The 24,939-nt window shown below is 37.2% G+C and overlaps 3 protein-coding genes across 4 annotated transcripts; 2 read left to right on the forward strand and 1 right to left on the reverse strand.

Annotated features, from left to right (window-relative positions):
* The first annotated feature begins 679 nt into the window (after positions 1-679).
* Positions 680-4,874, forward strand: LOC125214249 (gamma-glutamyl hydrolase 2-like). The gene is made up of 10 exons (XM_048115184.2): positions 680-1,210; positions 1,704-1,790; positions 2,536-2,625; positions 2,780-2,874; positions 2,975-3,035; positions 3,605-3,694; positions 3,822-3,884; positions 4,042-4,130; positions 4,477-4,569; positions 4,652-4,874. The coding sequence occupies exons 1-10, from the start codon at positions 878-880 to the stop codon at positions 4,683-4,685; spliced, it is 1,035 nt and encodes a 344-aa protein (XP_047971141.1). The 5' UTR covers positions 680-877; the 3' UTR covers positions 4,686-4,874.
* Positions 4,875-10,646: 5,772 nt separating this feature from the next.
* Positions 10,647-16,607, forward strand: LOC125214248 (gamma-glutamyl hydrolase 2-like). Its single transcript, XM_048115183.2, has 10 exons — positions 10,647-11,169; positions 11,742-11,828; positions 12,330-12,419; positions 12,837-12,931; positions 13,456-13,516; positions 14,125-14,214; positions 14,329-14,391; positions 14,892-14,980; positions 15,141-15,233; positions 16,344-16,607. Exons 1-10 carry the CDS (start codon positions 10,801-10,803, stop codon positions 16,375-16,377), a joined length of 1,071 nt encoding a protein of 356 aa, XP_047971140.1. The 5' UTR covers positions 10,647-10,800; the 3' UTR covers positions 16,378-16,607.
* A 3,725-nt stretch (positions 16,608-20,332) lies between these two features.
* LOC125214228 (uncharacterized) lies at positions 20,333-24,145 on the reverse strand. 2 transcript variants are annotated; one of them, XM_048115162.2, is made up of 8 exons: positions 23,990-24,145; positions 23,074-23,190; positions 22,786-22,979; positions 22,581-22,686; positions 22,279-22,426; positions 21,824-21,963; positions 20,941-21,107; positions 20,333-20,854 (listed from the first exon to the last, which is right to left on the reverse strand). In XM_048115162.2, exons 1-8 carry the CDS (start codon positions 24,051-24,053, stop codon positions 20,558-20,560), a joined length of 1,233 nt encoding a protein of 410 aa, XP_047971119.2. In that variant the 5' UTR covers positions 24,054-24,145; the 3' UTR covers positions 20,333-20,557. The 2 variants fall into 2 exon arrangements, with proteins under 2 accessions (XP_047971119.2, XP_047971120.1); XM_048115163.2 differs by having other exon boundaries at positions 23,074-23,206; positions 23,990-24,126.
* Positions 24,146-24,939: the final 794 nt, after the last annotated feature.

Raw genomic sequence — 24,939 nt, forward strand, 5'->3', positions numbered from 1 at the left:
ACGAAAGGTAAAAGCTAAGCGATAAGTGCTCCAATCAAGATAACTCAAGTCACCAATCAAGATAACTCAAGTCAAATTGGATCGCAACGTTGTAATATTGCCGCTCCAAAGAATGTGGCGAATGGCCTTCTCTAGTCGTTGAAGGATGAATATTATACAAGCAATCATTTGTCTCAAAGAGCACTTATGGAAGAACTATGAGCTAGCTCACATAGGCTTACTTATGCTTCCCCGTTCAATTTAGAGCCATGGTTGTTTTTGCATCAATGACGATGGTGAACAAGTTGATGATGAAGATTTGGAAATAGACGATGGCAGACGAAGAACACTGAATATATCATGAGTCCATAACTTAGCTTTATACTGTTTTTTTACTTAAAATATTTTTAGTGTGATATTTTAAAAGTCAATCGAATCAGATAAATTTAAAAATAATATAAAAATTAATTGAATTATAGCTGAAAATATGACAAATTTTATTGCGTAATTATGATTAAAATAAAATTTAGGAATGGGACCAAAAAAATTGCTGCAAATATAGATAACAATCGGGGAGAGGATCACCTACGGCAAATTCTGATCCATCTTCTAACACACACTAACAAATACACACTCACAAACATAAGTGATGGACCCAATTATTATTTATTATGTTTGTGAGTGTGTATTAGGAGATAATTAGATCGGATGGCAACGTTGGCGACGTTGTGGAAAATTGAGTGAACTAGGGGAAAATTTTGCGCTTGCTTCTTGTTGCAGATTTCTCACTAAATATCTCTTCAACGTCAAAATCAGTTGTTTACATCTATTGCTCCATCATCTCTCTCGACACCTCCGTCTCCTCCTCCGCAGCTAATCGCCGCCCTCCTCTTCCATCATGCTACTATATGTTACCTGGATTTCTCTCCTCCTAGTTCTCTCCAATGAGCTCACCGCCTCCGTCAACGCTCACTCCACTGACGCACTCCTCCTCCTGCCCACTCACAGCCACGCCGCCGTTTCTGGTCAACGATGCCCCGCGCTAGACCCCAATCTCAATTTCCGACCGGTCATCGGGATCGTCAGCCACCCTGGAGATGGCTGCTCCGGCCACCTCAGCAATGCCACTAATGCATCTTACATAGCTGCTTCTTATGTGAAATTCGTTGAATCTGCTGGCGCCAGAGTCGTTCCCCTCATCTACAATGAACCTCCGGAGGTTCTGTACAAAGTAATCATCACTTCCTTTTTCTTTAAGTTTTCTATTTGCTGATTTCGACGTTATGTTTTGGATCCGATTAGTTTTTTTTTTAATTCATCATTGTTGTTGTTTGTGGCTAAGCTCGTGTGAATTGTAGAAATGTGAAGTTAATTTCGGCGGATTTAGTCGATTTGATTTTTTTATATTTTATTGATCAGTGATGTAGTTAATGCCTCAGCTAATTCTTTGATCATGTACGCATTAGGAGGCTACTGATTAACAAATGATTAAGGATAACATAATCATTTTCGACTTAGCAAAATATGAATAAGCTAGTCAATGTGGATGTGGTGATGAGTTCTGTCAGTGTTTATTACGTTTTTCTTCGTTTCAACAATGCTGAATTGTACGTTGTCTGCTTCTATTTCTGATAAAGTTTCGTTGTTTCTAAGGGAATCATGGATTCATCATTCATGTCCCATGAACAATAGCAATCTTAACTATGTACTAATAAATGTTTCAGAAACTCAGTTTGGTTAATGGAGTCATCTTCACTGGAGGGTCATCCAAAACTGGTCTCTACTTTGAGGTTGTCACATCGATATTTAAGGTACCTGATGATCTCCACGACTGAAACTGAGATCTTATTCCATTTCTAGTTATTCTATTGAAACCGCCCTTCATTTTATATCTAGCTTCCTCAGCTTATGTTGATTCTAAGTTATGTTCACTGATTCAGGAGTAAGTTTACTTCTAAGAAAAAGAAAAAAAAAATGAAATAAAGGGCAAGCCACCTTAGAATTTTTTTACTTTTAGCAATTGAAGATTTGCACTAGATTTTTCTTTAGCAATATTCAATTGCAAATGCAGCTGAACTTTGTTTTCCCATTGTAAGTGTTGTTTCTTTATGAGTGTATATGTCGGGTCATAAGGTAGATTTACAAAATACATGATTGGTTATTTGAAGGATTAGGCAATCAAACAAGCTAAAAATTATTCATTCCATGAGAGCATGTGCTGATTACCCTATGCTATTTTTATCTATCTATGGCTTCACCCCAAAACTAGACACTTTCTTAATGATATAGACTTAGATTTGTTGCTAATATGAAAGATTGACTTAACCGACATGTTTCGGCTTTCATGGTGAGTACCAATAATCCAACTGGCTATGCTTTTGCATGGTAAGTCAAAACTAAATGATGCTCTAGTGGATGAAATAACCACACACATGTAAGAAGGACGTCTTCTCTATTGTATTAAGATCTGCCTGGTGACGGAAGTATTCCGGAAAACAAGATAGTGGAGACAAATGGCATCTCTCTATTATAATCTTTATGTATCTGTTTCTGCAGGATGTCCTGAGAAAGAATGATGCTGGAGATCGTTTCCCTTTGCTTGCTATCTGCTTAGGTTTTGAGCTTTTAACCATGATAGTGAGTAAGGTAATGCTGCCAACTTTACTTATTCTCTCTCCACCTGAAATAAATGAAGAAAAGGATATTAAGCTTGAGAACCCGTAATGGAACCCCCCCCCCCCCCCCACACACAGTTAGATTGTGGAACTGAAATTCCCTCCTATCCTCCACATCGGTGCAGGACAACAACATCCTTGAGAGATTTAGTGCATCAGATCAAGCTTCAACGCTCCAATTTGTGGAAAACATAGATATTAGTGGAACTGTGTTTCAACGGTATAATTGAAGTTAATGTAAAGTTTAATTTTCACTTTTTAAAAAAAATTCTATTAAACATTGGTATCATTAATCAAGGTTATGTTCATATCTTTGATAGATTTCCTCCAGTTCTGCTGAATAAGCTGAGTACGGAGTGCATCGTGATGCAAAATCATAAGGTCAGTGCTTATTCCTCTGTGTAACATGGGGAAGGTTCAATGTCCATGTGTCTTCCAGGATGTCATAGCTATGTGGTCATAACTGTAAGTAAACTGCTCTAAGATGTTCCCTGAAGCACTAGTTCATGAAATAGTGTTAAATTATAGGCTTCCTCAGAAACTCCATGATAATGTAAACAATGTGTTAGAAGAAAAATGCTAGGTATTTACTTCAGCATTTCAATGAGCTGCTGCAACTTCTCAATTTTCTTGCTTGTCTCTCAAGTTGTTTGCCATAAGAGTATTGGCCTCGGTGTGGTTCGTGCTTGAGGGAAACAAGGAATAAAACAAATACTGAACCATTGTATCTTATGAAAAACCTATAATTCTTCCCTACCTTGGGTCAATTGATTGCTTTGGCATTTCAGTTCTGGGGATACGTATCCAGGCAATATTAATGCTAATTTAGAACCATACTGTGTTTTGTGTTCAAATTTTGATCAAATCATATTTGGTGGCATGATAAATATCCCGTGAATATTTATTAGCATCCGATTCTTTATATTACCCTTTCATTTATCTTGGAACAGTTTGGCATATCACCTGAAAAACTCCAGAAGACTGAGAGTCTTTCTAGCTTCTTTGAGATTTTAACAACTACTGCAGATAGTGATGATAAGGTATCTAATAAGGCCATCCTGTAGGCTATTCACATTAACTCCAAATTTGTGTTACCTCTAGATTTATTTATACTACATTCCTCGACATTACCTCAACTTCTGGTTGGCATCTGCTGAATTGTATCAGGTCTATGTCTCAACAGCCCAAGCACACAGATATCCAGTGACAGCTCTTCAGTGGCACCCGGAGGTATCTTTGGATTTGATTTTAGTAATTGGCCTAAGTCAATAAGCTAGTAATTGCTAGTAACTGATCCATTGGCTTTTACAGAGAGTCAGACACTTTAAACTCAGTTAAAGTCTTTGATTTGAAATGCAAATGCTTCATTTTTAACATCCCAATGCAGAAAAATGCTTTTGAGTGGGCCTCATCAAGTATTCCACACTCAGAAGATGCAATTCAAGTCACTCAAAACGTGGCCAATTTTTTTATAAGGTAACAATATTATATAGCCAAATTTATTGCAAGCATGGGTAATAAGTCTCTGTTTTAAGTTCATGTGAACATGTGCGTGCTAAATTTGTTAATTTTGACATCTTTCACTCATTGTACCATAGTCTTATTAAGTCCTCCAATGGACTCGAGCTGCTTATATTTAAGTAGCTGTTTTTGAATATATCGCCTACATCAAGGATCAAGTTCTACAATAATTCTTAATAGTTTAATCCAATTTGTCTTGCATCCATGCTTTATCTAGATATCATCATAGTGATTGATCAATGGAAGGAAGCTGCACCTGTTTTAACTGTTTATTTTTTCTTTTACTATGAAAATTTCTCAGGGAGGCTAGATTGTCTACGCATAGACCGCCTTCCCAGGAAGTTCTCGACAACCTCATCTATAATTACAGTCCTACATATTGTGGAAAGGCTGGGTAACTCTCTCACTCCCCCTCTCCCTCTTCCTCTCCCTCTCCCTCTCCCTCTCCATCTCGCTCATGTTTTGATGCTTTGCAGGAAGGGGTTTGACGAGGTCTACATTTTCAGCTAATTCTGGTCCGAATGTAAGTATTGAGGCATCCATGATTGCAATTTCTTATCACCATTGTAAATGTCATTGCCTTAAATGTATGTCTTATTGTTGTCTCTTGTCTGAGATAAAACCAACAGTCATAATCTATTTCTCAATTTGTACAGATTCAGAATCAAGTAAAACTGCGTTTAGCTTATTTACATTTAAGAGGGCAACTCCACATTCCAAAATGGCATCATTTTTCCAAGAAATGATTTTCTTGTACTTATAAATAAAAGGTATATTGGTCTTAGAAACATTGAATGAATTTTGGTATTTCTCACTAACATTAAGGGCATGTTTGATAAGTTAATAATACCAAGATAAAGAATTATATATGGACATTTCTAATTGTTTGATATCATAGTTAAGCTTAACTTAAAGCCCAATATAAGACCAGGGCCCTATCTAATCTTATCAAAATTATAACATTAACCTTGTTTATGTATCTCACCAATTTGTCAAGTTAAGCCATGTTATTTAATATACAATACAAATTTAGATCATTTCTTTTCTATCAAACAACAACGGAAAAAAAATATATCTTTGCATATCTTGACATGAAGCCCGTATTTCTTATCTTGTTTTACATATCTTCTCATATCCCATCTTTTTTATCATAACTTTGGAAGTGTACAATTTTTCCAATATGATCCAAACATAAAAACAGACTTTGATCTAACGTGGGCACGTGGCTAACCGTGTAATCTATTTGGCTTGGTTTGAATTATAAATGAAATAATCTTCTTTCGATGCTCTAATTCTTAAATTTGACTTGAATAATATGCGTTTAATAGGATAAAATATGTCTTGTAAATCTATCAGGTTTGAAGCGTGATCTGTCGAGGTGACATTAATCTTAAATTTTGTGTTTGATTATTACTTTCAAAGTTTATGGGAAATAACATAATTTGTCCAAAGTTTATAAGTTTTAAGACTAATATCCTTGTACAAAAAATCTTGGTTTAATCATAAACTTTTTTTTTCTCTTCTTCTGAATGTATAAAAGAAGACAAGAATCCAGACTTTACTCATTCGATGATCCAAATAAGAAATGGAGTTTTTGTCAGATTTCATCATTGTTGAACAAAGTAACGAAGAACGGCGCCTAGTCTAGAGACTTTGCGAATCATTTTGATTAAGAAAAGTCATTTATTACCCATCCCATATAAATAAGTCATTTAAAATTAACATGAATTTTAATATATAATTAATAAGGTAAGAAATAATGAGAAAAAACAGTTGAAATTATGTGTTGGATGGTGGGAACTCATAAATAATAAAGTAAAAGAAAATGAGAAAAAATTACAAGAAATAAATATGAACTTTTTTTATAAAACGAACAAAAAAAGGAAATAATGACTTATTTTTATAGGATAAAGGTAGTATAAAATTTGTCATCAGGCTCTCTATAGTGGTGACTCGTGAGGTTTGCACAAAACGACAAGATTAAAAAATGAAAACAGATATTGACAACGGTTAATCAAGTTTCTAATAAAAAATTGTCTAGTTTTACCATTTTAAATCATCTACCAAAATTAGGCCAATTCTATAAGTAGAAAGTTTTAGAGCATCCGCAGCGGCATGCTCGTCCGTCCGTGCCGCTGGCAAGGACACCACCGTCCGCCGTTGCAGCTCGTTCGTCCGTGCCAGCGGCGCGGCGCTGTTCTTAAATAAGAGCACGACCATGCCGCTGAGCAGCCTTACGTGGTGCAATGCGATTGGCCAATGGTATATCCGTTGGCAAATTTTATTTTTTCCTTTTTAAAAAAAAATTTGAAATTAATATTAAAAAAAAAATTGGATTCCCAAAAAAAAGAGCCGTTTATGGACTTTTTTTGGAATTTTTTGAATTTTTTTTATCCCAAAATCATCTATAAATACACACATTCATCATCCACTTTTCACATCAAATTATCTCTCATTCATATTTTTCCATACTAATCATCTACATCTTCCTATCTCACTCAGACCCTCTCTAAAAAATTTCAAAAATAGATTTCACCGATCTCATTGCGGAAGCGGTGCGCAAAGAACAAGAATACCAGGAACAATATCGTGCCGCCTATGAAGCCTATGTCGCCGCCAATACCCCCGCCCCTCCTCCTCGGCCAACTAGATCAACTCGCCGCCGCTACATCCATCGTGACCGAGAGGGAGCCCACGAAAGGCTCGTTGCTGACTATTTTTCCGACCAGCCTCGGTTTCCACAAGATTACTTTCGGCGCCGTTTTCGCATGTCAAAACGGTTGTTTATGCGTATTGTCAACACATTGTCCGCCCGTGTTGAATACTTTCAACACGATGTAGACGCAATCGGTCGGCAAAGTCTCTCGGCGTTGCAAAAGTGTACTTGTGCCATCCGGCAACTTGCTACTGGGCAAACGGCTGACCTCTTCAATGAGTATTTGCATTTGGGTGTGTCAACAGGAATCCTATGCCTCAAAAAATTTTGCAACGGCGTTCGTTCTGCTTTCAGCGAGGAATTCCTTCGGGCACCCACCACTGAAGATTGTCAACGGTTGCTTCATCTTCACGAAACAGTCCACGGTTTTCCCGATATGCTAGGCAGCATTGACTGCATGCATTGGAAGTGGAAGAATTGCCTGATTGCTTGGAGGGCGCAATACTTATGCGGCCACAAAGGCAGCAGCCCAACGCTTATCCTTGAAGCGGTCGTCGACTACCGCCTATGGATTTGACATGCATATTTCGGTGTTGCCGGATCCAACAACGACTTGAACGTGTTCTATTCTTCACCACTCTTCGATGATGTTTTGAATGGTGTAGCACTTGCGATCGACTTCACCGTCAATGGAAATGCATACCACATGGGTTACTATCTCGCCGATGGTATCTACTCAAGGTGGTCGACTTTCGTGAAGACGTTCAACAATCCGCAAGACCCGAGACAGATTCTTTTTGCGAGCGTCAAGAGTCTACTCGGAAAGATGTCGAAAGAGCTTTTGGGTTCTTTCAAGGCCGATTCAACATTGTGAAGGCCCCGTCTCGGCTGTGATACGTTAAGAATATCGCCGACATCATGTACACGTGTATTATCTTGCACAACATGATTATAGCTGACGAAGGACCGATGGAGGCTAACTTTTACGACGAGGATGAAGCCGGAAGCTCAACTGCGAGGTCTCCCCCACGCCGAGGTGTGCATACGACGGGTGAACGAGAGGATCGAAAGAAGACACACAATGCGCGATACAAGAGCCCACATTGAGATACAAAAAGATCTAATCAGTCACATTTGAGCGAAATTCGGCAACGAGTAGTGAGTCTTTTTAATTTTGTGAATTTAATTATGTATTTTTTAATTTTTAGGATTTTAATTATGTAATTTTTAATTTTTAATGTATTTTTATAATGTAGAAATATTTTTAGTAATTGAAGTATTTAAATTGAATAGGACCCTTGAGCTTGTCCTTGCGGAAGAACACGAATGAGGATGCTCTTAAACACTACTAAGAGCATCCACAATAAGAATAGGCCAGCCATAGGCCAGCCACTCTCTCTCCTTGCCACGTCATCAACACTAAAAATCCACCTGCCACATCAACATTTTACTCAAATAGGTTAGCCTTAGGCCAGCCGCAATAAAAATAATTCAAAAACAACTACATTTACGGAATAAAATTTACGATTAAATTACGGAATTAAATTTACGACACATATACGGGAAAAATTCGTTAATTTTATTTAAATAAAAAAAGTACATTAACTAAAAATCAAAAAAATTACATAATAAAAAATCAAAAAAATTACATAATAAAAAAAAATTCGGGCTTCCACACACGAGCCACCGCCCCACTCTACTCCTTACTAATTTATTAAAAAAATACATTAAAAAATGTTAGTATGCCTTGAATTCGTTATAGTTTGCCGGTCAGCGAGTCAGGGGGTCAAGGGGGGCGGCCACCCCTTGCCATGGGGGTCCGGGGGCGCAGAGAGGCCCCTGACCCGACACTATGACATGTTTCTGTTTTAGGTCTTAATTTTGTATTGGGCCTAACCCGTCGTCTGTATGCCTATTTAAAAAAAATGCAACCGGATAAAATGAAACTAAAATCACGTTTATATAGTTTTTCAAAAATTAAAAAATAAAAAATAAAAAATAGCGTTGGCCGATCGACACGCCACAATGGCGGCCAGCGCCCTCAAATCGGCTAGCCCACGCCGATTTCTTCGCCGATTTTGCGCTGGCCGATTCCAATAGTTCGGCTAGCCGACCGGCTAGCGCCGCGAATCGGCTAGCCGCTATTGTGGATGCTCTAAGAACCTAGAGCCACAAGCTATTAACACTAACTCTCTCTCTCTCACACACACACACACTTACTTTATCAATTCAACATTAAAAGTCGTATCATTTACAACTTTATCTATTTTTTTTGAACAGAAGTAGTAATAAGTTACTCCCTCCGTCCCGGAGTATTAGACTCACTTCTTTTGGGCACATGATTTAAGGAATTGATATTTAAATAGTTAAAATGGAGAGAGTAAAGTATGAGAAAGGGAAAAAGTAGGGGAGAGAAGAGAGAAAAAAGTAGATGGAGAATAAAATAAGATAGATGTTTTTTGCTAAAAAATGAAATGAGCCTAATATGTTGGGACATCCCAAAAAGGAAAATTGGTCTAATACCTTGGGACGGAGGGAATACTAAAATTTGGCACAATCTGAAATGTGTGGTCCAGATTCATTCTAGAAAAACTAGCATTATTAGTAAAGTTTATCATTTTTGAATTGTGAAAGGGTATTTAAGTAACTGCGTAATTAAAAGGACAGGAAAATTCACTTATTCAACATTGCATAATCAATTTCTCCTAAAAGTTATCTTAAACTTTAAATTTCACATGACTCTCTCAATTAAATTATTTTTTATAAAATATATATTTATAATTAAATGTAATTTTACGAGGATTCTAATAAAATCCTAATGGTATATGTTCACATTAGTGGTAAGAAATGATAATTTTGCTGACTAATAAGATGGCGCCACTACGTGGAGGGGCAAGAAGACAACCTGCCTCCTCTCCCTTCTTTGCTCACAAAGCGTCTTCCCCCGGACTTGTCTCATAGGCACATAACCAGTTTCTCTTCGTCGCTCTGTGGATATTCTAAGCAAAAGATGGAGAGATGTATTGTTGTGATGGTTGTGGAGACAGATAATAAGGAGTAAATATTCACAAAAATAGTGCTTTGTGACATTTTTAATAACAAAAAATACTCTTTCCGTCTGTCATAAACGAGCCACTTTTTTGGCACAAGAATTAAGAAATTGGTATTTGAAAAGTTAAAGTGAAGAGTGGAAAATATGAGAGAGGGAAAAAGTAGAGTAAAAAGAATAAAGTAGGTGGAAAAAATAAAGTACTTATTCGTTCCATAGTAGTGAAGACATTTATTTTCGATACGGAGATTACGAAAAATTATTTTAAGTGAGTTAAGTAAAGAAAGAATAAAGTATAAAACGAAAAAGTTAGAGAGATGAAGAGAGAATAAAGTAAGAGTAAAATAAATGAGAAGAAATGTATTGACTTTTATTGAAAAGAGAAATGACTTCACTATAAAATATATCAAAATGACAAAATTACCATAACTATAGAACAAAGGAAATACTATGTAAGAAATAAATTTTTTTGCTTAAAATGGAAGTTGATTCGCTTATGGTTGGCCAGAGGGAATATAAAACTGCAAAATCCTTTTATTTATATTCTTTGTACCCCAATTAAGATGCATCATTTTATTTTCTCTCTTTAACTTTTACTTTACTTCATTTTATTTTAGTTTAACATAATTTATTAAATTTTTCAAAAGATATACCTCAATTAATTGAGACAGAAAAAAATAGTATTATGTGGCAAACTAAATTTACAATTATCTATTTAAAAATAAAAAGATGGTGAAAGATGCAACAATAAACAATAGAGAATTTATTGTGGAATTTAGTCAAGTCGCACACACAAAGAGTGTACGAAACGCGCCACTGACTGAACGAGATGCGAACGCGTGTAGTTCGGCGGTGAGATTAGTGTGCAACGCCGTGCGCTTACAAAATCACCACCAAACACTGTCGATATCATTATCAACATGGCTCCCCCGCCGTCTACCTCCTCTCCAGAATCTACCACCGATACTCCTCCCTCTGCTATGCTGAACTACCGCCGGATTCCCCACCTCGTACCTATCTGCAACGACCTCAGCGCCTCCGCCCTAGCTCAATCCACTCCCGCGCGGCAAATGGATGATGATGCTTCCGCTACTGTTCCTGTCTCCCGCACTCTCTATTCACGGCCGGTCATAGGAATCCTCACTCATCCCGGCGATGGCGCCTCCGGTCGCCTCAACAACTCTCCTAATGTTTCATACATTGCGGCCTCGTATTCCAAATTCGTTGAATCTGCGGGTGCTAGAGTTATTCCTCTCATCTATAATGAACCTTGGGAGGTTCTTCAACGAGTAAGCTCGTCTCCTTCACTTTTCCACTTGTTGATTTTCTGTGACTGGGAGATGGAGAGAGAAAATGAGTTACAATTTGTGATCAGATTTTACTCGCAAAATTAATACGATGCTGAATTCGTAAATCTGTGGAATTTTGTTTCTCTCTCTCAACCTCATCCTTTTGGATTCACATTTTATATGAGAATGAGAAATATGAACATACTGAGATGGTTCTAATCAAGCTAAAATAGAGACGTCTGAGATAAAGTTTGGTCTTATGCTCATGGTTGCTAATGTTTCAGACTAGCTTGCATATCCAATTAGCCTTTCTATCTTGTGTCTATTGGTGATTCTCAGCATTGTGTTCTGATGAGATGTGTTGAATCCACCAGGATGAGGATAGCCTTTGTCCTCAAAGGTGTTCCAATGTGATGTGTACAAGGTGACCGATTCATTTGGTACTGATAGAATATTCGTTTTAGACTTTCATAATGTAGATGAGTCGACAATTTTCTGTACCGAGGATGATCAGTTACTCGAGTGGATTAGTTTACATGAATAACCTTAATGCTAACTTTGCTATGCTGCAGAAACTGAGTTTGGTTAATGGAGTGATCTTCACAGGAGGCCGGGCCAAACGAGGTGTTTACATTGAGGCTGTTGAATCAATATTTAAGGTACATGCCATCTCAGTTGTTTAATATTGGTTGCATGAACAACTCTCCTTTCCAGGAATGTATGGTAAAGGAGATGGCAGTGGTGGAATATAGTTTCACGTTGCCTCAGTTTGTGATAATAAGTTTTATTGATGATGTTGAAGTAGGCAAGTAGCTTAGAAGCCCATTCTTATGATAAAATACACAGCTTGCCACCTCCACACGATTTTGATTATTTTACAATTAAAGAACTCCCAAATATTTTTATGGATGTATATTGACTTAATTGTTAGGTCGAGATCAGCCTGAATAAGTTGCCTCACATTTAAAAGCTTGAATTTGACATTTTTTCTTATTTTTCAGAATGGCTGCTACCTAAGAAATCTTGTGATTCTTTAGTTGATGGTGTACACTTACTCATATGGATCTGGCTCTTTTTTCTCCTGTAAATCAAATTTGGTTAAATTCTGGAGACGAAAAAGCATCTGTTGTTCTTGACCGATTTTCATCTGTCTTGTACAGGAAGTCTTGAGAAAGAATGATGCTGGAGACCATTTCCCCCTGCTTGCAATCTGCTTAGGGTTTGAACTGGTGATCAGGATTGTGAGTGAGGTAAGTTTATTGGGAAATACTCATACATATAAACATTTGTTGAAGCTGTTACGAATATGAAAGATATATTCTGCACTCGTAAGTGAAATATAAGAGATTTATGGTAAAGTTGTAATACTTAAATCCCTGGCCTTTCCTCTCGCCATTTTGGTAATTATAATGTAAAAAAAATTATTGATTAGGGAAGATAATGCAGATTTTTCTTTTAAATTAAATAATTTTGCAGATCCTACTTTCTGTGCCTCCTTTTGAGGCTCATAGGTTTATTTGTTATGAAGATGCAGTGGCTCCGAGCTTCTTTTAGCTGTGCTATTTCTTCTTCTAGACTTCTAGTTTACATTCTGGACCTCTTTACTGTTCACTAGTTTAATTAGCTTCAGTTTGTTAATGTGTTTCAGATTTCAATTTTCACTACAGGATAACATGATCCTCGAAAGATTTAATGCAGTAGATCAATCTTCGACATTGCAATTCGTGGAGAACATAAACATAAATGGAACTGTATTTCATAGGTAAAATCAGAACTTGAAATACTTTTTCAGTTTGTTTGAATCATTTCTTTCTATTGTCTTAGTATATTGGAAGAATTGGTGACGGTCTGAGAAATATGACAGGTCTAACGAGATGTGGTTCATATACTACAATATTGAACTCTATGCTTCATGTTAATCAAATTTTGCGGCAGTACTTTTAACTCTGAGTAAAATGAGAGTTTGCAATAATAGTTGAAGTTGTTGCTTAGATGATTTTGTAAAATATATAATGAAAATTGTTGCTTAAATGATTTTATAAAACATCTTATACATTAGTTTCAAGTTTTCTGTGAACCACATTGTAAAAACCTGATCTTGGTTTCAAGATTGGAAATGATTGGTAACCTACATCACTATACCTTCACTCTTATTGATTTATCATCTGATAAAAATAAGTTTCCTAATTGTTCATATTAAGAGGTAATTTGTTGACTTTGAAACTCTTCGTATGTATCATAGTTTGCAAACACACATCAGCATAACTAATTGAGGATCATTCACAGGTTCTCTCCGGCTTTGTTAAAGAAGCTCAGTACAGAATGTCTAGTGATGCAACATCATAAGGTAGGCCCCTTTTAGTCTGTGTTATGAATCTTATGATGATAGTTTCGTAACATGAAGTTGTCTTGTTTTAACCAATTACATGTGCAAAATCTTAAGTGACCAGCAGATGTGCCTTGTAATCTTCTTCTCATCTTTCTGCATCCCTTTCCTTTTTCTTGTTTAGGGCTTCTTTCCTTCTTATACCATCTTTTTGTTCTTGCTGGAAACAAGTAAAATAAGGCATATTCTCTGAATGCAATATTGATGTATAGTGAAGAATCACAGTTGTTCAAGGTTATCTAGGAAATAGAAGAGTCAAACCTAGTATTTATTAGCTAGATATAGAACTCAATGCTATCAAAATGAATACTATTAGCTTCAGCTTAAATTTGTGGCTTGAAATCAGTGAATATATATTAACATAATGTTTTTTCCTTAAGAAAATCTTCTAATCAACTCAGGCTTTCACTAGTTGTTGATTATTTTTTTCATTGCCATGAATGAATACTTCATGAGAGTAGGATGTATAGTGACATCTTCTATCCAGCGTGTCTGAGATGGTTTGGACCAGTGATTTTTTTTCGCATCGCTTTTGTTTGTATAATCATTTCAATTAATCCGTGACGCAGTTTGGGATATCACCCGAAAAATTCCAAAAGAACAAGAAATTGTCTAGCTTCTTCAAGATCTTAGCAACTAGTGCAGATGAAGATGGGAAGGTACATACAATTGCAAAGTACACCTTGTGGTCCATTCTTATACCTCCATATTGTGCTTTTCTTGACATCTGAGCTTCATTTCTGATCAGTTCCAATTTAATCAATTTCTGTTAGGTCTATGTGTCAACAGTGCAGGCACGGAGATATCCAGTGACTGGTGTGCAATTTCACCCAGAGGTATTATCTATTGAATATTCAAGCTTTTCAACACTACTGCATAGTCTTTTATATCATGGTGGGCCGTTTCCAATATATCCTCATTTCAAAGCAAATCACTGTACTTAATTTAGAAGCCTGGAGATCATACAAGGATCAATAGCATCTACTGTTTCAGAAATTCCTCAAGAAGTTTATTTTGACATGAATGTCCCGTGTATTCTTAGCACATTTATTGACCTCATTTTTTTTCTGAAGTCCCATTTCAATTTTCCCATCTTTTGCATGATAATTTCAACCTAGAAAATGTTTACACTTTCATGGAAATTTGAAAGATATTCATCAATATAGTATTATGAAACATCCTAGGTAAGAGAACTATAGTTCTTGTCCTTCATTGTCGACAGGTTTATTCTTTTGCAATCATCTATGTTGTAGCTAAGAAAATACATTTTGCTATGTGTATTTATTGAAGTGAACATGTTTGGTTTGAAATGTCACATTCGCCATATCTGGTCCAGAAAAATGCTTTCGAATGGGGCTTATCAGGGATCCCACACTCAGAAGATGCAATTCAAGTCTCTCAACAAATTGCTAACTTTCTTGTAAGGTAAAAAAATTCAGCCCTACGAAGTAGTATTTAGTCAACAATTCGACACCAGATTGATTTCAAAGATGCCATTTTGTCTAACATGTTAGTCTGTATGTGTTGGTTGTTTGCATCAACAAATTGAATATCTCCCCTATTAATTGTTTCTCCCATCTCTCAGGGAGGCCAGAATGTCCTTAAACAGGCCTTCCTCCCAGGAAGTTCTTGACAATCTCATATACAATTACACTCCCACTTATTGTGGAAAATCTGGGTATCTCTCTCTACTCTCTCTCTCTCTCTCTCTCTCTCTCTATGTATACATATGTATTGGATTAGATATAAAAAACTAATTCTAAAATATGAACTAGGAACTGTTTTCAATTCATAGATCATGAAAATTTTTGGTAGAATCATCACTCTGACTAGTGAATTCAGTCCCTAGATTTGTAGTATGTCATACGAGTGAAAAATTCCAATTCTTTTAGTATTTATTACTATCACATTGATTTCTTCACGTTTCACTACGAATTATATCCAAGAATAGTGTCTATTGTATAGTTGTAATATCTTTCTCTCTCAAGCAATTATCTCTAAAACAAACAAAAGTTTATTTTCATACTTTGCAACTTTTGATTTCAGGATACGATTTATGTGAAGTGGATATAATAAATACTCAATCCATCCTTAAAACATGGTCACACTTCTTTTCCGCACTCATTTTGTAAAAGTAATACTCCCTCCGTCTACAAAAAATAGAGCTCAATTATCATTTTTGGTCATCCACAAAAAATAGAGCACATTCATTTATCGAAAGTTTTCAACAAATAATAACCCTACAAATCATTCCACTAGCACTACTTCTCACATATTTTTTTTCCTTCTCTCTTACTTTTTTTCCTTCTCTTACTTTATCAATTCTACATTAAAACTCGTGTCATGCTCTATTTCTTGTTGATGGAGAGAGTAATAGTTAGAGTGGGAAGAGTGTAGAGTAAGAGAAAATAATTTACTTAAGAATTCTCGGTATATTATTCTCTCTCTTACTTTATCCTTCCTCTACTTTAACATCCTCCCTCCACTTTAACTATTTATTATTAATACAAAACGAGTGAAGAAAAGAAATGTGACAATCAGGGACGGAGGGAGTACTAAGTAAATACTCTTTTTGTCCCACTCTAAGTGATACATTTTCTGTTTTTGGATGTCTCACTCTAAATGATACATTTTTAAATATAGAAACATCACCATCTCTACTTTTTCCGTCTCTCTTATTTTACTTTCTCCACTTTATTCACAAAACAATATTTTATAAAATTTCGTGCCGAATTAGAAAGCTGGGACGGACGGAGTAACTTGGTTGTGTTGGTTTGGGATTTTGCAGGCGAGGGTTTGATGAGGTATATATTTTCAGCTAGTAGCGGATGGATTGGATCATCAAGTTTGTGGATATTATACGTGACGTGTACATATCGCCCTGTTAAATTAAGTCCAAATATTAAATACACAATAAAACAATTATATCCACTCGATCATGTAATATTGGACTTTCATGCTATTTACGTTGTTATTTATGTATGTACGAGTGCTATTTACATAATTGGGAGATCCAAATAAATTCCTCCCCCTTTAGGATTTAAGAACTAAATGGTTGATTTTGTCTGGCTTATAGTTATTATAAATGAAACTAGTATCACAGTAATATGGAAAATGAATTGATATGATGATGTTCATTGTATTATATACCAAATTGCAATTTTTCAATCTAGAAATTGACAGTAGATTGATTATTGAAGTGAGCGTGTGGGTGGGGTTTAGATTGATTATTGAATAATGGTACACAGCCAATAAAAATCATGTTCTACTTTCGGATGCTTCGATTCCTTTGATCACATCCTCCATTATTTTAGCCACATTTTCAGTCCTTTTCTCAAACAATAAGAATAAAGTAGATGGGGAAATAAGTTGTGAAGTTGACAGAAAAATGAAATGCAATGCATTTGATCCGCTAGTTTGATCAAAATTTTTTTATGCATGCAAATACTCCTTCCATCCCATAATAGATGGCACACTTGGAGAATGACATGAGATTTTAAGAGATGTTGTTTTGTGTGTTAGATGGAGAGAGAAAATAGTATATTTATATTAATGTCAGATGGAGCTTTTTTTTCTATAGAAGGAAATGTGACATTTTTTGTGGGACAAACTAAAAAGAAAAGTGTGACATCTATTATGGGACATGGGAAGTAGTATATATTATGTTAATTCACTACAACTATCAGTGGAATGTGTGGAATTACTAACTCAAACATATAGAAGTATTAAGAGCATCTCCAGTGGGAGGACTTCCCGCACGTCCTTCCCGTCGCCCTTCCCAAATACACCTCATGCCACGTCATAAGGACTTCCTACCCTCCAGCCACGTCATAAGGACTTCCCACTACACAATCCGCCCTACCCATCACCCTTCCCGCGCGGACTTCCCGTAATTAAAAAAATTCACAAATTCACAAATATTCAATTTATGTTTACGGAATTAAAATTTTGACACGAATACGGACGGGGAAAATTCAAAAAAACAACCCAAGCATCAACAAATGTGACCCCCGGCTCACTCCTCGTCCTCCGCGTCGCCCCCGTTGCCGGTGCCGCTGTCGTCGTTCCTACCGCCAATGCCGCTGCCGTCATCCCCACCGCCAATCTCGGCGCCATCATATCCAATGGGTGGCATCCCCAAATCGCGCCGGATTGTGTCGATGGCATCCTTCAACATCCTCTTGTAGCTAGGATCGGTCGTGTTATAACACCTATGCATGGACTGTACCAGGTTAGCCATTTGCTGCGCACGGGCGAGATTGTTGTACTCTGGAGAGGCCTCCGAGTGGACCTCGTCGGACCCGCTGGCGCTTCCCCTTGCCATCCGCTACGCAGTCTTTTGCCCAATCAGACGACGATGGCGGCGGGAAGACGATGGAGGGGTCGGGATCACTGCCTCGGCTTCGGGAGCTCGTGCGAACCGGCACTGCTGTTGTACTCACCGGAAGTGCTGATCTTCGTCCGCTTCGGCCAGCCTTCTTCAATCTCCGCACTAAATTTTTGGGAATTCTTCACCACGAGAAAGACCTCTCAATGCTCGAATTCACGGAACTTCAACGACTTGTCAGGGCACTGCTGCATGGCACGGATCTTCACATCCTCCTCGGTCATACTGCTGGTTGCCTGGCGGAGATTGTTTTGGTAGAGGCCGGTAAAGAGACTAAGCTTAGGCCTCAACCGCTCCCACTGTTTCCGGTATTGCTCGGGACCATGAGGCTTCCCATCAGCCGGTTTCCGTTTGAGGTAGCCTTGACTAATGCGAAACCACATTCTATCGATGTGCTGGTTATTCCCAACATAGGGATCCTTGATTACACCGACCCAGGCCTTCGCAAGCACGACGTTTTCCGCCACGGACCAGACGGTCCTCCTTCCCGTCTCCTCTTCGTCCTCCTCGGCCCCCATACGCGAGGAAGAGGCCCGCCCTTTTCCCTTACCCTTCCCTTTGCCCTTGCCCCCTGCCGCTGTCCCTGTCTCAGTTGGAGTGCCGCTGTCCCTGTCTCAGTTGGAGTCTCCCTGACCGGAGATAGCCCCAACTCCTCAAAAGAAAATGTGTCGATGCCCTCGAGGGGAGGGAAACATGAGCAGGAATGCGGGGATGGTTCCCCAAATGGCGGGGATGAATCCCCAAATGTCCCCGTCCTGCAACATGTACAATTGGATGGGTGGTATGATGCCGGGAATGAAGCCCGAGGCAGGGACAGCGGCAGGGGGCAAGGGCAAGGGCAAGGGGAAAGGTCGGGCCTCTTCCTCACGTATGGGGGCCGAGGAGGACGAAGAGGAGACGGGAAGGAGGACTATCTGGTCCGTGGTGGAAAACACCGCGCTTGGGAAGGCTTGGGTCGGTGTAGTCAAGGATCCCTATGTCGGGAATAACCAACACATCGATAGAATGTGGTTTCATATTAGTCAAGGCTACCTCAAACGGAAACCGGCTGATGGGAAGCCTCACGTTCCCGAGCAATGCCGGAAACAGTGGGAGCGGTTGAGGCCTAAGCTTAGTCGTTTTGCCGGCCTCTACCAAAACAATCTCCGCCAGGCAACCAGTGGTATGACCGAGGAGGATGTGAAGATCCGTGCCATGCAGCAGTACCCCGACAGGTCGTTGAAGTTCTGTGAATTCGAGCATTGGGAGGTCTTTCTCGTGGTGAAGAATTCCCAAAAATTTAGTGCGGGGGTTGAAGCGGGCTGGCCGAAGCGGACGAAGATCGGCGCTTCCGGCGAGTACAACAGTAGTGCCGGTTCGCACTGCTATGTCTCTAGGATTGTTAAGAAAGTTGCGACCCTAGGATAAGCCCTTTCTCGAGTGCACCTATCCAGTAGATTAGATTCTAACTATCAAAATCTCTTTCCAATAGATTAGATTCTAAATCTTTAAGCTCTTAAGACTCAAGCCCTCACAAACGGTCCCCTCTCTCGAGTGTAGATAAATCTATGTGTTGTATTCGCTCCCTTAACCACGTAAAAGTAGCTATCTCTCGATTAATCAAGCTAAACGAGCATAGTTCTCGTGTTGATCAGGCACAAGAACAATAAAAGCACAAGAACAAGCAAAACAATTACAAGAGTTAGGTGAAAAAGTTCAATTGCATGAATTAAAACATAAGCTCGTAGTCTTTACCAAAAACCCGAGGAATGTAAATACTCATGTTCATAGGAATTCTAACAAATTATTCATTTGAAAACATTAAAAACATGAACAGCAAAAAGAATGGATGTCACATAGAATAGCTGGATGGATGGAAGTCTTGTGATCTGAAATGTTTTGATTTTTCAAATATTGTAATCTATTAGATATATCTCATCCATTATAGATACTACAAATATGATGTCTGATATGTAATATTAGTTGACAAATAGGAAACTAAAATAGGCCTGCAACCCAAAAAAGATTTTTTTTAAAACCCCAAATTCCTGTAAAACAATCTCACGCACCCTTTGTAAGTCCAAAAATCTGCAAAAGGAGACTTAACATAAGCTTCCAAAAAATAAAAAATAAGATTCCATATTAAATGTTAATATTTTCCCCAAGGGCGAAACATCCAACGTGGCATTTCATTTCTGTAAATAGTCATACAACTCCCCCTCCTATATATGTACAGATTGATCAACTGAATTGCTTCGGTTCCAACACACCTACGTGTACACCACATTTCTAGCTTTAGTTTGCTGTTCTAAATAAAAAAAAGTGAGCTGCACGGCACTTAATCTTAAATTAATTAAATCCAATCAGAAATTAGTAATCTTCTATTAGAATTAGTTAATCGCAATAAGAAATTAACAAGGCCAAAACGTATAATTCTGTGTGTGTGGAGAGAGAGTGATCTTATAAAATACAGAGAAGTATAATTCTGTGTAAAGTAATTTCAAAATACAGGAGAAAATGTGTTTAAGAAAAGGCAAAACGTATGTATGGATTCGAAGAAGCTAGAGTTGTTGTACAGGAGCATTGGAAAATCAATCTTCATCGTTGATATCTTCTCCACTTCACTTCACTTCACTTCACTGATCCTTTCTACGAAGAACAGTATCAACAACATAGGCATTCAGGTGGTTACCAAACGTCTTGGTAGAGAACAACTCCACGACATGCTGCCGCGCCTCCATGCCCATGGCTGTCGACAACTGAGGATCACTAACAAAATTAGACATGGCAGCCGAGAAGTCTTTAGGGGTAGGCTCACAGAGGTATCCTGTCACTCCGTTCTTTATTGACTCCACTGGACCCCCACTATTGCACGCGACTACTGGTTTGTGGGCAGCCATGGCTTCTATCGGGACAATGCCAAAATGCTCGTCCTGCTTAGCGAATGTCATATATTAGGAAGAGTTTAGAATATAGCCAATCAATCAACCAATTCGGAAGGATGTTTGATATTGCAGACCTTGGGTGTGTAGAGCACACAGAGGCACTGTGAAAGAAGAGTGTTTCTTTTTGGTGTAGAACAAGACGTGATGAATTGCACACGGTTGGAGACACCTTCCCTTTCTGCCAAGTTTTTCAGTTCATCCAAATACTCGACATTCTCCCTCAGCCTTTTATCAAAGCCACCTGACAGATGCAAGTTTGTAAGAGACTAAGACTCCAACACCAGCTATAGAATCACGAATTCATTTAGAATCTATCATGTTTTAAGATGATCAAAACTAATATGGGAAACACACGGTACTTGAGTAATAGAAAAGTGAGTATTCGATTTCAGGACTAAGTTTCTATAAATGGATTGAAATAACTGTTCAATAATTCTAAGCTCACTACTTTCAATTTCAGGACTAAGTATCTGTCAAATGCATCGATAAAGATACTACTACATGTTTAATGATTCTTAGCTCGCTATCTACGATGCATTTTATTAACACAACATTCAAATATCAGATGATAGATTTGAAACTTATCATGATCTAGTTATACATTAATCAGATGTCGCTGCCAACAGCTTTAGAAGTCGGTAAATATGAATCTTCGCTAACAACACCAAAAGTTGAAACAACTTAAATGGTACACACAGGACAGAAGCAAGATCTTCTTACACAAGATATAATATATAAAATAATTGGAGGCATTATATGATGACCCTTTTTGATACAGTCATTATAATAACTCAATTCACACAAAGCAAATTCCATTGGGTTTCATATAATTTGCCATGCCCACTGAAAGATACTTGCATGTGTATTTCTTGACTAACAAAGGAACCGTGAAATAAGGGAGAAGTCACCAGTTAGATCTCTCTGATAAAAATACAGAAGATAAAAGATGAACCTTACCTACAATAACCAAAGAAAGCTCCTCTCTCTTATCACCTCGTACGAACTCTTGTTGGCTGTTGTAGAGCATTGCAAAAGCAGATATAGCTAGTTCGATATGCTTTTTCCTTTCAAACCGATTGATAGAAAGAAATGTCAATCTGTAATAAACGATGGAGGATTAATCATATGGACTAAAACATAATGGTGTTATATATGCATTTTCCTTTCAAACCGATTGATAGAAAGAAATGCCAATCTGTAATTAACGATAGAGGATTTAGTCATATGGACTAAAATATAATGGTGACATATCCAAATAAATATATACATACTATACAGATAAATACATTCAGTTTTCTTCTTGTGTGTTTTGTGCTTGGGAAATGAGATATATTAAAAAGTTTAATATGACAATAATTGTAACAATTACTATATAATTTAAAGATACCAAAAAGATTAGGTAATTCTGTTACTTAGTAGCACTAGGTTCCTCAAACTGATCCACGTTAACAGCTGGATAAAGCACGGCAGGTCTAACCCCTCGTGAACTTAATTGCTTGAATGTCTTCGCAAATGTAGATGCAGTGAATTTGCTGTTTACAAGAATTAAATCAGCCATACCTACAACAGACCAGGCAGACGTAGTGCCCAAATTAAAAGAAAATTGCACGAAGTTCTATTTAATACTACTAGTCTACTATAAAATGAATATGCTTGCAAATTTGCAATGACGTTAAAACATTAAGCATAAAAGTAAACAAAATCTTATAGATACCTGTTGTCATTTCTTCTAGAAAATCTATAGGTTTTCGATATATTCTCCTAAGAATTGTTGTGTGTTGTGCCAGTAATAGGTCTGGAAAATGGCAATAAAATACTACCTGGACAAAAAAAAGAGAAGGAAAGTGCAGAACATGTAAATTGCAATGAACTGATTATGATCAAATTAACGCAATAAGTCATTTTAAGTGGTCTTTAACCTTTGATAGCTTTTTCAATTTCATCAATGGGATGACAACGGAGACTTGATCCACCAGTATAATGTCAAACGAAGGATATAAAAATAACACACAAAGAGCAACAAAGATACACCGCAGATAAGCACAAACTGCATGGAGACAATAAAAAATATGTCGGGGAAGAAAAGCGCCATACACAGTAACTGGAAAGATACCTGCCCAGGTTACAATTATGATTAGAGAAACATAAAATTCCATATAAAAGAATGCACACATGCATTCAAGAGAACAAAGAAAAGGTGTACACACCAGAAACTGTTTCCTCAAAGCATCGTGTTTTGTCGTGATGTGATGTAAATACATGAACATTGTGACCTTTAGATGAGAGTTCTACAGCAGCATCTACAATTAACCTCTCCGCTCCACCTAACATTGTGGGAAGCTAAGGCATTATTAGATGAAAGAATCAATATAGAATAAAGTCAGGATAAGAAATACTCAAAATTGTCCCAAAAATCATGTTGTGAGTACTAGGTACAAACTGACAGGCTATTCAGAATAAAGCTTTTGAGCAACATAGAAATAATTCTAAGAACAGTGCATCCCAAATACAAAAGAAATGCTATTTAACAATATCTATACAAACTGAAGAGGATACTATTTGAACCTTAAAGCATAGATGGCTTTTTGCATAATAAAATGTTATATACTCCTACTATATCACTCCAGGGAATTAAAAGATATGTATGCAGCTGTATTGCTCATAGGAGAAACAAACAATTCATTTATGCAAGATTCTATTATATCCTCTTCTTTCGACAAATATTCATTATCTCCATCAAACAACTGTATCCATCTGCTGTATGTAATTGAACATTTAAGCGACCTAAGTTTAAATGCCCAAACCTAATATTGAAACCTTCTGTTGTATGCAATTGAACATTTAAGCTGATCTCAGTTTAAATGCCTAAACCTCATATTGAAACCCAAACCCATGTTATATACACAATTCAATCACAATAACCACACAGGTTCATCAGCAAGCTTAACTAAGACATCTCTTAGATAGCACAAAAGAAACGAAACGAAACGAAACAAATGAAAATTACAGAGAATTCAAATAAAAGAATCATTCGAGATAACCTAACAAACGAAATTCATCGAGAAATAATGATTCGGAAATCAGTTTGCTGATATGTGTGGATTAGATACAGTACGAGCATACCTATGCCAAGATCAGGATGGATGATTGCAATGTTTAATTTTGAGCCGTCTTTACTCTTCTCCATGGTTGTCTGCACCTTCTTCACTATAGTGTTTTTCAGTTGTTAATTTTAATCCATTTCCGGGAATAAAAAGGGAATTTGAAATTAGGGAAGTAAGCGGTCATTAAATATGTGTTGGGACCAATTATATTTGAACAAGTATCCACGTCAGATATAAGCGTAAAGTAAAATCTATGTATCTGAAATGTGCGCTTAGTTTATGCAGTAAAACTCTTGCTTCTTTTAACCATTACATTTAATCCCTGGGTTTGCGTCTTTGTACTGCAACTAATAATAACTAATAACTTTCAATTCTGTGTATTAAAATTATCAACACAAAGACATAATTATATTAATACAATATGTAAATTTAAATATCAACACAAAGACATAAGTATATCAACAGAAGAAGGTTGATAAATTTATGTCTTTGTGTTGATACTTTTAACATATAAAATTGATATTAGTTATTAGTCATTATCGTAACTTAGTTAGTATTGATCACACACCCTAGCAATTTATCTTATTTTATGGTCATTCACCATCATTATCTCTTATATATATATATATATGGATGTATTCAAATCCTTTTCATATCTTTTGTCCTTTTTCCTTCTTAATCCTAGCCCCACGATTTTGTCATCTGACGGTTAGATTAATGTCACGTGTCATTTAATAATGCGCATTTTCATTCTAATAATGCACAGCGGCTAATAATGCAACATTATAGACTAATAATGCATATTTTCATTCTAATAATGCACAGCGGCTAATAATGCAACATTATAGACTAATAATGCATTGATCACAGCCATCCAATTCAAGGATCCAAGGGCTGAGATTAAGAAGGAAATATGACACTTAGGGTGCAAAGGAGCCTAACGCACATATATATATTTTTGTTACATCT

Source organism: Salvia hispanica, chromosome 3 (assembly GCF_029641045.1).
Source record: "Salvia hispanica isolate PSC_SH4W2 chromosome 3, Shi_PSC_v1, whole genome shotgun sequence".
Classification (NCBI taxonomy): Eukaryota; Viridiplantae; Streptophyta; class Magnoliopsida; order Lamiales; family Lamiaceae; genus Salvia; species Salvia hispanica.